Consider the following 15,650-nt stretch of genomic DNA (forward strand, 5'->3'; position numbering starts at 1 on the left):
GTGTCTGCCAACTTCTTGCCAGCTCTCTGTAATTTTGATTCTCTCATAGGCAGGGTCCAGGGTACAGTCATAGGTAAGGTACATTTAGAGAGACAAGGCATATGCAGAGCTGCTCGCATATCTAATATTAGACTTTTAGATGCCGAAGATGTAGAAAAGGGAGAAAGGTAAGCTTCTAATTGGGAGTGTTTTAAAACATCTTAGAGGGATTTGAGTGAGCATGGGCTATATATTAAACATATTATGTGTAGTTTTCTTTTATATAAATGTATTATATGTGCATGTCTGGTTATTTAACTAACTACACATTTAAAATCAATTGTGAAAGTGCAGAAGCTTAGCTCCAATGAAATCAGTGGCAAAAAATAATTTGCAGTTCTGTACGCTTAAATTATATGAAATGAAGTGGAATAGTGTGGCACTGAAGATGCATTACTGAAAGCTATTTTAAAAACATATGTGTTATTGTAAAGATAAGCACAGGCATTGTTAGAATTCATTATTCTTTGTGTGGGTGTCTCAGAAAATAGGATAGGCACACAACATGAAACAGTCTTAGGAAAACATTGTGACCTTCATTATTTTGGCTTATACTTTCTCAGGATAAATCTATTTACCTGCTCCCTAGAGGACTGAAATGTTTGGATTGCATTCCAGTGTGATACTTTTTTTCCTTCAAAGATTCATGTAGTTTGTGAAGGAAGTCTCATCGTATATCGTGTGATCCAAAGACTGTGAGAAGTCCAGAAGGCTCTTTTGCAATATTGTAATGAAAAGTAGTTAACAGAGGGGAAAAAACAAGTATGACTTGGTCGTTGTAGTTCAGCCACCCAACACAAGATTTAGTACAGAGGGAATTTGGGGAGTATGCAGAACTAACGTGCATGCCCATTTTCATCACTCTTGCATGGCCATTTCAGTTTTCAGAAAATTGTGAGCTGCTTGATGTGAATATGTGTGGATGCTCTTCAGTTTCTTTGCAGCATGCAGAGAATATTTGCATGTGAACATCTGCTGGTTTAGCTAAAAACCATAAAGGTGAATGAATTAATTTCACTGTCAGTGATAAAGCAGGGAAGAAGAAACCATGTGTACTATCAACTGGTTGCTGTGTGCCAACTGATAAAAAAGCTCATCATATGCCATATGCCAACCAATTGGAAACTAAATTTGTGCCATATGCCAAGCAGTTGGAAACTTTGTTCAGTTTTGATGTGGCTATTCTGAAGCAAATGTGCATGAAAAAACATATGTTTTTTGTCAGCCAAATGTGTGACAGTGCCATTTCCAGACTGTGCCATTCAACTGTGTTAATAAAACTAATATTTGTATTTTTTCATTGAAGTGTTCCTCATCAGGTGAAAAAAGAATTCTTCCAGAACCCAAAGAAAATTCAACCAAAAGCCACAATCTCCCTCCTTTTTGTTTTTTAAAAGATCTCTTCCTTCCTGGCTCTGTCTAGGCACTGAGTTGTCAATGTCATGCTCAGGTGGGATGCCCATTTTCTGCAGATTCGTTCAAATCCTTATGCGAGTCCAACACTCCAGCTGTGGAAGTATGTATAAAAACAGTGGGCTGGCTCCAGACAGCAAGTGAGGGGGTTTGCCAAGCCACTCTCATGTGCAATGCTGTCGTCGCACAGTATTCATCAGTCTGTTGCTCCTAATGTTCAGCATGCCGTGGACTTGCTTTTTATTTTCTTTCCATAAGGCACTTGAACAACTTTCACGTTGCTCTCGTTTAGAGGGGCGAGCCCGAGACGACTCCGTTATTAAGTGAATCTCTTTCTCCCGTTGTTCTCTCCGCCAGTGAGTGCCAGTGAACCCGAACCAGAGACAGAGACAGAACCAGAACCAGACCCAGAGCAGGAGGCTGAGGCTGAGGCCGAGCAGGGAACGGAGACACCCAAGGAAATAGAGGCTACAGAGGTGGGACCAGAGAGTGAGGTGGAGCAAGGACCAGAGAGAGAGCCAGAAGAAAGTGCAATACTCAGTGAAAAAGAGAGGCAGAATGAGGAAGTGAATGAAAAAGACAACTGCTCTGCATCCAGCATATCCTCAGCAAGCAGCACTTTAGAGAGGGAAGAGAGAGAGGACAAGTTAACCAGTGACAATGAAACTGGTAAAGTGAAGCTTTTTCAATAATGAAAGGTTTCTGGTGGAAAAAAAATGTTAAATTAGCAGCTCTGTTGTTGTGTTAATTAGATAACAAACCCTTTGCGCCTGTCTAAGACTTCCATCACCCTGCCCAAATCCGTTTCCATTCTCTGCTTGGCAATCCACAGACTCTGATGGTGTTTCTGTGTTTGAGGGACAGTAAGGCCTTGATGAAATGAGGTTTCCTTTGACTCAAGACCATTTTCTTCCCCCAAGATTAATGTATTAAATATTGAATTATCGTGTTGCGGGAACTTGCATCTCTAGCTCCTAGAGAATTTATTTGGGTTTTCTACACATAAAACAATGAGAGGAGGGGCCCTGTTGATACGATTTGTCATGAGATTCCAGATATCTTTTCTCATGCTATTAGCTTTTAGTGGAAGAGGAAGAGCGATGAGGACTAGGATGTTTGCTCCTTCCCTCCAGTTTCCTGTCATCATTAGACTTCGGAAAGCAGAGAGAGATACATAGGAGCTGCTGAAGATAGGTCTGGGCTGTGGCCATCCTTAGCTCGTGTGGAGGAGGCACGTGAAATAGACCTTGTCTGGAAAAGACCAGTTCTGCAGTGACCAGTGGTTCTGGTCAGATATGCCACCAGGCACCTGTAAAGGGTAGCCCAGCCTGGAAAACACCTTAAGAACCAGTTTCTGCCGGGAGAGATAATGACAACCAGAGCTTGACAGGCAGCCCAGGTAGGGAGTAAAAGGCAGATTCTGACCTTCATTGATTAATTACTCTTTACTTTTTTTAGAGAGAGGTAAAGGAATGTAATGTAATTGGGGCATTTGGTTTCCAAGTCTTCTTAGGGCTGAACAGGGGAGTGCATTGTCCTAAGTTTTCTAAATTCTAGATAAGAAAACAAAAATTGCTTCACAGCGTGAAATAGTCTTGCTCTTTCCTGAAAGAAGAGGGATGACACTGAATCACAAGGATTACCTCACAGAGATAAACTGTCATGTTTAAACTCTATCACTTTTTTTTTCTGGGAAGCATTAAGTTAATTTTATTCTAAATATAAGAGCTATCTTCTTTTCAACCAGCACCGAGATTGAGTTACTTACAATGTTATTGTACTTTTAAAGAATGTAGATGGATATATACGTAGGAAACAGAGGGGAGATATGACAGATGAAGGGTGTCGTTACACTGTGGCATAGTCCAAGGTAGTCCAAGTGCAAGTAAGGGAGAACAGGTTACAAGTTTTTTCCCCTCATCTTGTCTGTTACCAACCTGTTACCACTCTAATGAAAGTGCTTATGTACTTTTTGTTAAAAGCTAAGAAATGTACCCTGTTATCGAAAAATCAACATCTTAAAATTTACCTACGTTACCAGTAGACCAAAGTTGTATTAGGCTGTGCTATGTAGGAGGTCTCATGTAGTGAGCTGTTTGCTCTCTAGTAGGTGAGGAGATTCAGAAAGCAAACGAGAGCACTTTCTCCAGCAGTTCTCACATTCCCAACAAGCAGTTTGCCGTGTATGAGGTGGCCCATTGGTTCTGCCCAGATGCATTAAGGACAAAGGAATAAAGCCTTTGGTCCTGGCTCCTCCTTCATTAGCCATCCTGCTGAATTTGGCTTCCAACAAGTCTTGTTTCTCCGATGGTATTGCAAAGTTTTACCTGTGGAGAGGAGGGCAGAAGAGGCCCCCAAGGTAGCAAGAGTCTTCACAGCAGTAATCTTTGATCAGCTAAGGCAGATGGAGGCAGTCTTGGGGAGCCCAGATTAGAGATTGTGTCTGGGGGAATTTTGATGAGCGGTTTTGCAAAGGGATTAAATCCTGGAGGATCCCAGCTGGTGCAACTGAGAGCGGGTAGGTCTTGTGGGATTTGTAGAAGGGATCCTGGGAGCAATCTTGAACATCTTTGAAGGAAAGGCTGGGTGTAGGGGGAAATCCTCTGTGTGGGCTCAGCTGGGTAAAATCTGTGGTGTGGGGAAGGAGTTGTCTAGTCACGTTGTCTAGTGAAACTGCCTCAGAGACAAATCTAAGAGACTACCTCAGGTGACAAATCTTGGTGAGAAAGTAATCCCATGGATAAAGTCTGAGGAAAAATAAACAGAATAATGAAAGCAGTCAAGCCTCCTGCACGAAAGTAGAAGAAAATAGTTTTAGAGGTTGCATCCATAGCTGAAAAAAAGTCTTCCTTTTGTCTGGGGTTAAACCTCTGGACTCATTTTAAAATGCGGTTTAGAGGTTGATCTGAATAGAGGTGAGAGTCGTTTCTGTCCATGTGCTTTGTGCTGTGAGACCCGTCCTACATTTTAACGTGGTGTTATTTTAAAGGGGCAGGGAGGAGTTGTGGGGCCCTGGATGTGGATCTCACCGAGGGGACACGTTCTCAGAGCACAGGGCTAGATGTCATGGTAAGAAAGCAACTCCATTGATGAAGGAGGCCATAAAAGATGTTTAAAACCCTAAAGTATTGAAAAAGGTGGGAGCATAAGGGGAGAAACAAAGATAAAGTGGAAGTTTAAGAGAAAGGGCAACTGACAGGTATAAAAGAAAATCTTTAACCACAAGGGGCCAAAAGGAAGGCAGGCTAGCAATCAAAATAAAATATGTTTAAGAAATAGAGTTTATAAAAAAATATATTAATAAAATGTGTAAAGACTATGGGGAACAGAAGGAATCCCATACAGGAAATACAGTAAGTGTGATGAGTTATCTTTGTCCATGTTTAATCACTTCATCTGATGCCCACTGGAAAAAGAAGCACCATAATTTTTAGACACATCATCCACATTGGTTAGCAGTATTATATTCAGGGAAATGTAGTCGAAGAGACGCTTACATCATTTATTTTTACAATTCTACTGCTATAGTTTGTTATTTATGGTGCTGTCTCAAACTTGGTATTTTGCAGATTATTGTTGAGAAAAGCAGTAGTCTGAAAGTTGAAGCTTCATTACAGTGACATGTTAAATGATTGTGATGTGGGAGGAAGGCCATTAGGCTTTCAATGCCATCATATATTACAGGGAGGGTAACAGTGGTTGATGAGCAGCATTTTCAAAAGTCTTTTATAAAGGTGCTCATATTCCTAGAAATAACTTTAAAAATCTTGCTTATGCTTATACTCACTGAGTTCCCTGAGAGCTGTACCCTGGGTATGCAGCCTGCTCTGGGATTCAAATAGTCCGTGTTGTCAAGATGGCCCCGGTACCCAGCCGGGAGGTCTGTGGACCAGGCAGATGTGAAAGCTGTCCTCCCCTAGCCAGCAGGGAGGGAGGAGGAGGAGTAGGAGTAAGCAGTTACATGTTGACCTTGACATCAGGCAGGGAAGATCTCTTTTATAAGGAAATTTTCTGGGGTGGTTCCAGTTTATGGCCAGGTGAAGAGTATGACGATAACCTATTTTATGCCATTGTCATGATATTTAAGCCCCATTCCAGATTACTAAAGATTCTGAGCATTTATGAACTGTATGAAGTGAGCTGGGGTATTAAGTACAAAGTGAAACCTGACGGATTTCAGGAGAAACCTGAACCTTGAAATCCTGGCAGTTATATAGTCCCTCCCGAGCTACACTGATTATTTCCTGCTCCCATTCCTTTTTTGAGAATTACTCCCAGCGCATCAAGATTGGGCCATATATCAGCACTGTCACTTACTTCAAAATTTTCAAAGCTACTGCTTGCCCAGTTTCAGAACAATTGTGCATGTGTCCCCCAAATTTTTTCTGGTGGGTTGAAGAGTGTTCTTGGTGCTCTGGCTCCCTCCCCTTGACTCTTCCCATCTGTATGTGTGTGATTGCAGGTCCATGGTCACAGACCATTCAGGATGCTGGTGTGAATGAGCAGTGCAGCAACATCCTCAACAACAAGCGATTTATGCTGGACATGTTGTATGCGCATAACAAAAAGCCCAAGGATGAAGAGGAGAAGGAGCTGGAGGCGAAGGAGGAAAAGAAGGAGACGGAGGAAGGCGAGGAGTCACTCACTAGCCTAGCCAGTAGGATCTCTATCCTTCAGGCCACAAAGCAGGCCAAAGATGAAAGTGTCAAAAAGATGGAGATCGGAAATCTGGACAACCAAGGCAGTGTGAAAGCCTTTGCGGAAAAATTTAACAGTGGTGAGCTGGCCAAGGGGACAGCCATGCCTGAAGATGAAATCAGTGAACAGGTCCCTGAGAAAACACCAGCACAGCCAAAGAAGGAATCTGACTACATCTGGGATCAGCTCATGGCTAATCCTAGAGAACTTAAAATCAAAGACATGGATTTTACAGACTTGGGGGAGGAGGATGATGTAGATGTGTTGGACATGGATATGGGTCCTGGGGACTCCCTTGTTCCCCCTCCTCCACCTCCACCTTCTTTTCTGGGTTTGCCTCCTCCACCACCTCCCCCACTGTTTGGATGTCCGCCTCCACCTCCACCCTCTGCTAATTTATTGGCTCCTCCTCCGCTGTTCAGCACTCCTCAGGGTTTAGGGTCACCCCAGGTTTCTAGGGGTCAGCCAGCATTTATAAAGAAGAAGAAAACCATCCGTCTGTTTTGGAACGAGGTACGGCCATTTGAGTGGCAGTGTAAAAACAACAAACGCTGCAGAGAATTCCTGTGGTCGAAACTGGAACCCATTAAGGTGGACACTTCCAAACTGGAGCATCTCTTTGAGTCTAAGTCCAAGGAACTGCCTGTCACAAAGGTACAACTCGTATTCAGCTTGCTATTATTTTGCTATTGTATTGGTATTCTTTCTGACTTAGATCTAGGTGATTTATGTTGTTTATATGAAAACAGTGGAAATTACTGGATGTGTTTCTAGCTTGGCCTATGACGGAAGATATTCCATGGCCTGAAACTAGGAGATGAGGCTAGGGTGGTGTACGTGCCAAGCTGCCCTTGTATCTCAGGTCTACCGGTTTTGGGATATCACTTCAGGTGGAGAATACCAACAAATTTTACATTAGGTTGTTTGTAGCTGAGTGCCAAACTAGGTATTGAAATGTGAAATATTTTCTCTTACATTCACATAAACGTCACAGCATGATGATTCATATCTGTGTATTTGACAGTTCTTCGCTTGGTAATATCTTCCTAATCTTTATGTAGAAAGGTTAGAATATCAAACTGGATCTGCTGCAAAAAGCCTACACGTATGCTTTGTTCTGAAGGATCAATTTATCAGCTGGACCAAGTTTGCAGCTAAACTCTGCAGGGGTGTTGGGTTTTTGTTTTATACTGTTGAACGGGCCTATTTTAAATCCTTAATTTGTACAATGTGGCTATCCAAATTTTAGGATAGAAGCTGGCACAGGAAATACCTCTGTAGCTAGGATTCCCTCTTCCTTAGGAGCATTGTTATAAAATAAATAAAATAAAAGGCTGATGACATGGCTGTTTAACATTAGACTCAACAACAAAGGGAAGTCTTTTATAGTTAAGTTTTGTAAGAATTTGAAGTAGCATTAAAAAAGTTACTAGCGTGAACATTTGTTTTTCATGGCTAAATAAACTTTTACTTCTAAGCAGAATAATAGGTATCTGGGAAACAACATTTTTTTCCAGTTAAAATGCTAGTAAAAGATGTCCATCTCTTACTTAAAATAACTAAATCAGTTGTATGTTTTCTGTGTATGCCTATATGTTTTATAGTGACATAAAAAAGTCAGTACCTTGACTATTTTACGTCTCTTTGGCTCGCAACAGTTGTTATATATTTTATGTATCATATATATTATTGTTTGCTCTTAATCTGGGGAGACTGGATGTCTCACGGTAGAAGTTCTCCGTGTCACTTGTCTGGGTTATTAACTCAAAATTTTCTCATAGTCATTCTTGATCTTGGCCAAGTGGAAACATTGCAATTTGAACAATCAAGCCCCTCATTAAGTACCTAGCAAACAACAGGTACATAAATACATGGCTCGCGTAGATCCTGCCATCACTGTTCTTAGCTGAATTTTTTGACACAGATGCATGTAGATCTGAAACATATGGCGTAGCAGCTCTAAAAACACATTCAGCTGATCATTCATTTGGCCGGTGCTGAGATTAATTTCTCTCTCTAATTCCTTTTCTGCTGAGGAAGGAATGCTGATGACGTTGTGGCATGTTACTCCTCATCTCTCTCCCTGTAAATACAAATCTGCCACAGATGGTTCATAGATGGAAGGAATGAGAACGTTTTCTTAGATCCATAAAACATTTAATTCCTCGAATTGAATGTGGAATTATGACATATTTGCCATTTCCAAACTTTAGCTTTGTGCTAAATGCCAGTATTGTAATGGATCAGCCTGGCTGATTCTTAATCTTCTATTCTCACCCAAAATTTTTGATGTTAAATTGCTGGAATTTTGACTTGTTTACTTCTCCAGTCATTTACCGTGCACGTTCCCAAACTACCTTTGGCCATTTCGCCCCCTCCCCTCACACTTGCTTCCCAAACCTGCCTGGGCTGCCTGATGCTCTGGCACAGCTTTTGGCTTCTGGCTGGAAGATGAGTGAGCAGGTTTCTTTGAAATTAGTGCAAGTCTGAGGAATGATTTAGGTGACTGCTTTCCTCTTGGAGACTAATAACTGCTCTCTGCATGAGACGTTAGACTTTTGGCTCTCTTTCCACCCCGTCCCATAGCACAGACATAGAAGTCTCATTGTCTCTGTAGAGAAGACAATGGTGACCAAGGATTACCATAGTGGAGGTCTACTCAGACTTCTGAGACTCCTGCGTGGTTTTGGTGAATACCAGCAAATCTTCCAGGGTAGGAGATGGTCCTTAGATCAAGTGAGAGTGGGAATAATTAGGCAGACCACTGAATCTGTAAAAGACTTGAGGTTTGGTACGAAGATTGCACTCAAATTAGGATAGCTCTCGCTTTTTCCAGACTGCTTGGTTTATTTCCAGGGAGTACATTCCCCGTTGTGTCTAGTTTCTCGTGTCCAATGGCTGCAATCCAAAACAGGTTTATTCTATAATATCGTAAAGTCTGACTCACGGCTCAGTTGGTTCAGCTGAAAAAAAGAGCGCAGAGCAACAAATCAAAAGTCAAATCTCCAGATTTCATAGCAGTAGATGGAAGCAGGTGCATGGAAAAGGAACAGTCCAGAAGGATGAGAGGAAAAGCAAAGTCAGGGTGCGTAGGGGGGGGCTTGGCTCTATCTTGTGCATATGCTCTTTCATACAGCTGTAACCAATTTTACTCCAGTTTCTAATCCTTCACTGTGATTTCCACAACACACAGCTATAAACAGCTACTTCCTGGCTCATGAGAAGTTTTTCATTAAACACAATAGACTGCAATAAAATAAAGTGGATTTTAAATTGTAGGATATAATATAGGAGTTGGGGGTGGGGGAGGCTGGGAGGGGAGATTCTTGGTTTTAGGAAAACTTATGCCACACTGGACTACTCACACATCGATTATAGTTAATGGAGCACCTTTAGTTGCAGAGTGTTTATTTTCTGGAATAGAGGACCTGTTTGCAAATAGAAGGAGAGTGATCAGGTATCCCCTCCAAGCCAGACTAGAATTTCTTTCCTTCTCAGTCAGGCAAACAAACCAGGTATTTTGACAAAGTACTTCAAAGTGTTTATTTTTCTGTGAAGAGAAATGAAAACACGCAGACACTACTGAATCAAACAGTGTTGTTCAGCCCTTCTGCCATCCACTTGGTTCTGCGTGTCATTTGGAAGTATTATTTTGCTGATTCATCTATACCCTGTGGGACATAGTGATCCATCATGTGCCCACAGACATAAAAACTAGGAGGAGTGAAAAATTAAGGAATGTGTTTTCATGTACATGTGTAGATACATGCCTAGACACATACTCCTTTTGAAAACATTTGTTGCAATTTGAATAAATGCCAAGGCAAGTCATAAATGTAGACCAGAATTTCTGAAAAAGATTATATATGTATCCCAGACAAAGCCAGTGGCAGCTGAGTGATTCCATTTTAAATCCTCAGTGCTAAATCCTTGCTAATTGACATAGAAATAAAAACCCTGCCATCTCGCTATTAAGGGATTGCCCTTTTTTTTCTGTACTACTGATGCAGTTTAAATGCAGGAGATATTTCTGACTTGATGCTCATATATAATTACGTATTTATATTACCACTGGAAAAGTGATGTAAATTTTTCTGCTTCCCGTATTAGTCAAAGCAGAGAGGCATGTTTTAGACTATATGCTTATCAGACTACAGATCACCTTCTGTGGGATGGTAATGGTTTTTGACTAACCTATATTGACTACCCAGCCTTCAATAGAGGCAACAGAATCTGGCCAGTTAGGTCTTGTAAAGATCTAAATTCACTGCGGTTGTTAATACATTGCAGGAATGTTTGTTTCCCACAAATTATACCACCTGATATATTTGTATTTTATAATTATTTATTTACATTTAATAATATAATATTCAGCAGTTCAGGGCTTACGTTACATACTGACATATTAAAATATAAAATCAAGTGCACTAGTGCACTGTTCCCTCAAGCATTTGAAGTCATTCTCTGTTAATGAACTTATAAAACAGTCTGAAGTCACCTAATACTGTAATAGAAGTTAATAGTTGTAGCTTATTTTAACAGTCAGACACTTACACATGTGCAATTTCATTGCAGACAAAAAGGAATTCTTTTCCTAGCGGTAGGGTAATAAAGTTCATAGTAGTAAAATCTTTCTCTTTTCTTCATCCTTTTATTTATTTGGAAAGGATTTCTTTGTAACTCAGCTGTCGTCCCCAGAATGGATTTAAAATCTCTTCTGCCCCTGTTTTTGAAGAGTGAGTTACCCCAAATTTTTATACCCCATATGCAGTTATAGCTCTGGAAAATACCTTACAAAAGGTATCTGTACAGCTCATCTGACTTTCACAACTCATCGCTGAGGAGCGAGCGCACTGTTGCAATCGCAATCATCCCAGCGGTTAGTGTCATATGTCCTTCAAATGAATATGTCTCTTGTCAAACTTAAGAGCCTAAAAACAGAGCTGCAGACCTGAGGCTTACTTACCCATACCGCATGTGGGAAGCCTAATTTAACTCCTTTCCCCCAGCCTTTTCCCTTCTGCATAAATCCTCTGGAGCTGTGTCATTCTGTGCTGCGAAGGACAAGGTAAAAAGTAGTGGTTTAAAAAAGGCTTAGCGTGATACAGACTCAAGAGGAAGCAGTCTCTGGTGAACCCCGCTTGTTTTTATGTGGTCTTGACCACTAACTGTGGTCCTGAAAATGTGATTAATGGCACTGGAAGTAAAAATGACTGCTTTAAAGGAGAAGCTGCATCTCCAATCCTTCAGGTAGCTCCCCAGGAAAAAGAGGAGACTCTTACTCAAAGAAGGCCAACTTCAAGAAGGCTTCAGGGATGCTTTTAAGGTGTTAAGAAGAGAGCAGTTCTGACAGAACAGACATACAAAAATTGAAAACAAATGTTATCTTTGCTCTCCTGAAATTTATCCTGTTTACTGCAAAAGTGTTGTTTCTTTTTAAGTTTAAAAAAACCAACCCTCTCGTTACTTTCACAGTTGCATCACACCATGTTAATCATGTTGGTATGACGGAAGGGCTGTGGTGCCACACATGTGCTGGGCAGGCTGCTGGGACCGGTGGGCATACTTCTTCCTGTGCAGACAAGGAGCTGAGCTATGGCAGAAAAAGGCATCTTTGTAATGATGTAACTGCATTCCCATTATGGGCTGACCTACAGCCGGAGGGACTTTGATAAAATCATATTTATTAATTCAGACAGTTCTTCCAATGCAGAATCAGCATGTAGACCTGGCAGTAGGGCATTTTTTGACTCAGTGGTGGCTGTGGTGCAGACCCAAAGGAAGTGGAGAACAAAGCTTTGGGGTCAAAAAAGCAATCCTGAGCACAGATCGAGACTGGGGCAGTAAGAGTCTCCTCCTGGGCTTTCCCCAAATCCACAAGAGATGCAAGAGGCACTACTGCTGTAGACAACATAGATGATTCTCTGTTCTGAACAGTTGTATGGACTGCCACATTGCAGCCTGGAAAGAGGGATTGCTTAATCTCTCTCTTTGCCCCTTTGAGGTGCACCTGTGCTAAGGATGCTGCTGCCAGAGCCACTAACCACAGTCGAGGTAACAGGCTCTACAGGGAGGTCACAGTCACGTCTCTGCAGCCTGTGCCTTGCTGAAACTTGAGTTTATACACAATGAAGCATGCCTGTGCTTGCTTGCATCAATGTGCTGGTCTTCTCCCTATGCCCCTGTGCTTGACAGCATTCCTCAGCCCATCTCTGATAAGGCAAAGGAAGGGGAAACGGAGAAAATATGTTTCCAAAGTTCATGTCTATGGAGAGGGAGGAAAAATCCCTGTGTATAAGGAGCAGAGTCCTCTCCTCTTGCAGCTGCCTGGTATATGACATATGTAGTTGCCAAAGAGACACCTTCTAGCACAGGACAATGAGAGAATGAGAGGCATGCCGGGGCATAAAAGCAAAGACCATGTTCAACACTGTTATGCCATATAAATGGTTTCTGAGTCACCTTGCCTAGTTGGTTCGCATTTTGCCGCTATGAGGATGGGGAGAGAGAGGAAGAAACTTCTTGGGTCTTCTCTAGAATGGAATTTAAAATGTATGTTGTTAGTTCTTCGTGCTTTCATTATTATTTATACTGTAGTTTATACTGGAGGTAAGATCCAAAGATTATGTCTAGTCTCAAAAAAAAGTCGAAAAAAGCAGAAAGGTTGAAGTTGCTCTGCACCTGTGAAGGGTTTGACGGACATATCATGAGCAGCAAGGTAGAATACCCTTCCTCTGACAGCCAGAGGTCAGAAAACCATGCCAGTGTCTCCAGAAAGGCCTCTACAGCTCCTTTGCCAGTGCCCGAGGTGGATTTGTAACACAGGAGAGTGCTGGCAGGCAGGTCGGAACCACCCTGTCTATTTCCCAGCCAGCCATGCAGGCAGGAGAGGGTCAATGGCCACTCCAGGTTGATGCATCCAAGGGGGAATTGAGCCCCAGAGCCCATCGGCCACTCGGCTGCTGCCCTGCAGTAGCCAGTCGTGCCGCACGGCAGACCTCTCGCACGGCAGAGACAGCTTCAGGCTTTTTTCAGACTGACTCCTGCCCCAAACTCCAGCGTTCCCAGCCCTCAGGGAGTCCTGTGTCTCAGGCCAGCTCGGCTTTGCATGGCATCTGAGACTGCATTCAGCTCTCTGGTTAAATCCTGGCAGCTCGTGCTGATACCAGCAAGGATGTGGTAGAGTTCAGCTTTTTTGGATGACTATAAATGCATTAGATTTACATTCAGCGTCAGCACCCTTGAGTAAGGGAAGTCATTGGTGAAAGGAATGACTTTTCCTCCAGCCTGTTTTATAAAGAAATAATATTCTTCTTCTCTTCTTTACCAAGAAAACTGCTGCAGATGGGAAGCGACAGGAGATCATTGTATTGGACTCAAAACGAAGCAATGCTATTAATATTGGCTTGACTGTGTTGCCCCCTCCCCGGACTATCAAGACTGCTATTTTGAACTTTGACGAATATGCCTTAAACAAGGAAGGAATAGAGGTAAGAAAGAGTAGTCGATGTCTTCAAGTCTGCATTTTTAATGTTTCCTTTTTTTTTCAATGTTGCACATGGTACAGGCCAGACCTTTCATGGAGGAGGGAAAAGGGGATGTATTATATCATGACTGAGAGTTGAAACTTGTCAAATCAATGTAATGTGCTCAGAAGCATGTAGTATTCACCTGAGGTTGGGCATGCTCAGTAAACATGGATTTCTCTGGTTGGTTTGTGTCTAAGTTTGAGTAACAATGGTGTTAATTCCTGTCAAGATTTCCAGAGTATTATCTGTTCCTCTGGAGATTGACTGAAATATTGTGAGCAGCAAGAATAGGCAGTGAGTTACTAGAGCTGATGCAACTGGTACAGGGTTTAATAAAGTTCATGCCCAGCTAGCTGTTGGAGTCATTCTAGATTGTATATCTAATGGAAAACAAATACAGTGACTAGTTCTGCTCAAAATAACATTTCTGTGTTGCTGTTGTTTGAAGAAAAGCAGTTGGTATAAAGATTACAGATGATGTAATTTTTACCATTACATGTTTGACTTTGCAGATATTCTTACCGAGATCCAAGATGAGCTGTTTATTATTTTTTTTATCAAAACATTTTTCTTCTGTGAAGTGTAAAAGAAGCCTGCTGCTCCCCTGTTTTTTTTCATTGTGGTTGTACTCATTTCAAATCGCTTCTTTTTTTTTTAATAAGCCTCTATCACCTAGTAAGAGTAACCTGCACAACTACAAATCTCAACCAGTGGCTGAGCAGCAGAGGTCATATATTGATACACAGTCACCTTTCAGTGGTTTGGCACTGTGTTTCATGATTTCCACCTTTCCACCTTCACTGTGCTGACTACAGAAGAAAATGAGAAAAGCTGGCTGGAATGGAAATGGAGTTGCCAACAGTTACATGCAAAAGAAATACTTAAGGCAAAAGATCATTCTAGCTAGAAGGCAAGGCCTGATTTATCCCTACTAGAATATAGTTTCTCCCCAAAGCTGTATTACTTATTTGGTATATACATACCTTACTCATATTATGAAGGTGACAAATCAGGCTAAAAAAGTAATTTTTCATGACCCAGCCCATGTACCCACCACTGCAGTTTGCAGTACTAAGCTTTGAAGTGTTGGAGAGAAGTAGCCCTCCAGCCAAGCCCCACTCACAGACCACAGGTTTGATCTCAGTGCTGTAGGCAGTGTTTCCATACAAAGTCCAACATAAAATGGCTGATAAAGAAGGACACATCTTTATTATCTTTCATGTATCATCTCCTTTGAATTGTGTCCTTCTCTGGCACGCTTAACAGAAGTTCAGCTGCTCTGCATAGCTCACCCTTTCCAGTGCCAACATCTGTAGCTGGGCTGTCCATCTGCCAACCAGCTGTGGTATCCACAGTTGTGAGTGCCTTGTACCACCACAGCCTCTTTTGGGTGGCCTTTCCATTAGCTGCCAGAAACCCATAATTTCATTTAAAATATATATGCAGGTAGCTTTCAAATTGAAGAATTCAGAAACCAGGAAATGATACACTGCTGATATACTTGCCCAGTGCTAAAGAAAATGGGATTTCTGAGTTCTGTGTCCACAGCTTGAACCTAAGATGTGAGTAATCCTGATGTGATCATTCAGATATTTAAAATCAAGAGAAAGGGAATAAACTGAATATGAGCCGGCAGTGTGCCCAGGTGGCCAAGAAGGCCAATAGCATCCTGGCTGGTATCAGAAATAGTGTGGCCAGCAGGAGTAGGGAAGTGATCGTGCCCCTGTACTCAGCACTGGTGAGGCCGCACCTCAAATACTGTGTTCAGTTTTGGGCCCCTCGCTACAAGAAGGACATTGAGGTGCTGGAGCGTGTCCAGAGAAGGGCAACGAGGCTGGTGAGGGGTCTGGAGAACAAGTCTTCTGAGGAGTGGCTGAGGGAGCTGGGGTTGTTTAGCCTGGAGAAAAGGAGGCTGAGGGGAGACCTCATCGCTCTCTACAACTACCTGAAAGGAGGCTGTAGCGAGGTGGG

At 42.1% G+C, this 15,650-nt stretch overlaps 1 protein-coding gene across 1 annotated transcript in view; it reads left to right on the forward strand.

Moving 5' to 3' along the window:
* FHOD3 (formin homology 2 domain containing 3) overlaps positions 1 to 15,650 on the forward strand; it is a 467,442-nt gene that overhangs the window by 396,134 nt on the left and 55,658 nt on the right. Inside the window, exons 19-21 of the mRNA XM_019472318.1 lie at positions 1,810 to 2,121; positions 5,915 to 6,804; positions 13,482 to 13,640. Of these exons, the coding sequence (XP_019327863.1) occupies positions 1,810 to 2,121; positions 5,915 to 6,804; positions 13,482 to 13,640 (1,361 nt within the window). The remainder of the gene's footprint in view (positions 1 to 1,809; positions 2,122 to 5,914; positions 6,805 to 13,481; positions 13,641 to 15,650) is intronic.

This window comes from Aptenodytes forsteri, unplaced genomic scaffold (assembly GCF_000699145.1).
Source record: "Aptenodytes forsteri isolate BGI_AS27 unplaced genomic scaffold, ASM69914v1 Scaffold114, whole genome shotgun sequence".
Classification (NCBI taxonomy): Eukaryota; Metazoa; Chordata; class Aves; order Sphenisciformes; family Spheniscidae; genus Aptenodytes; species Aptenodytes forsteri.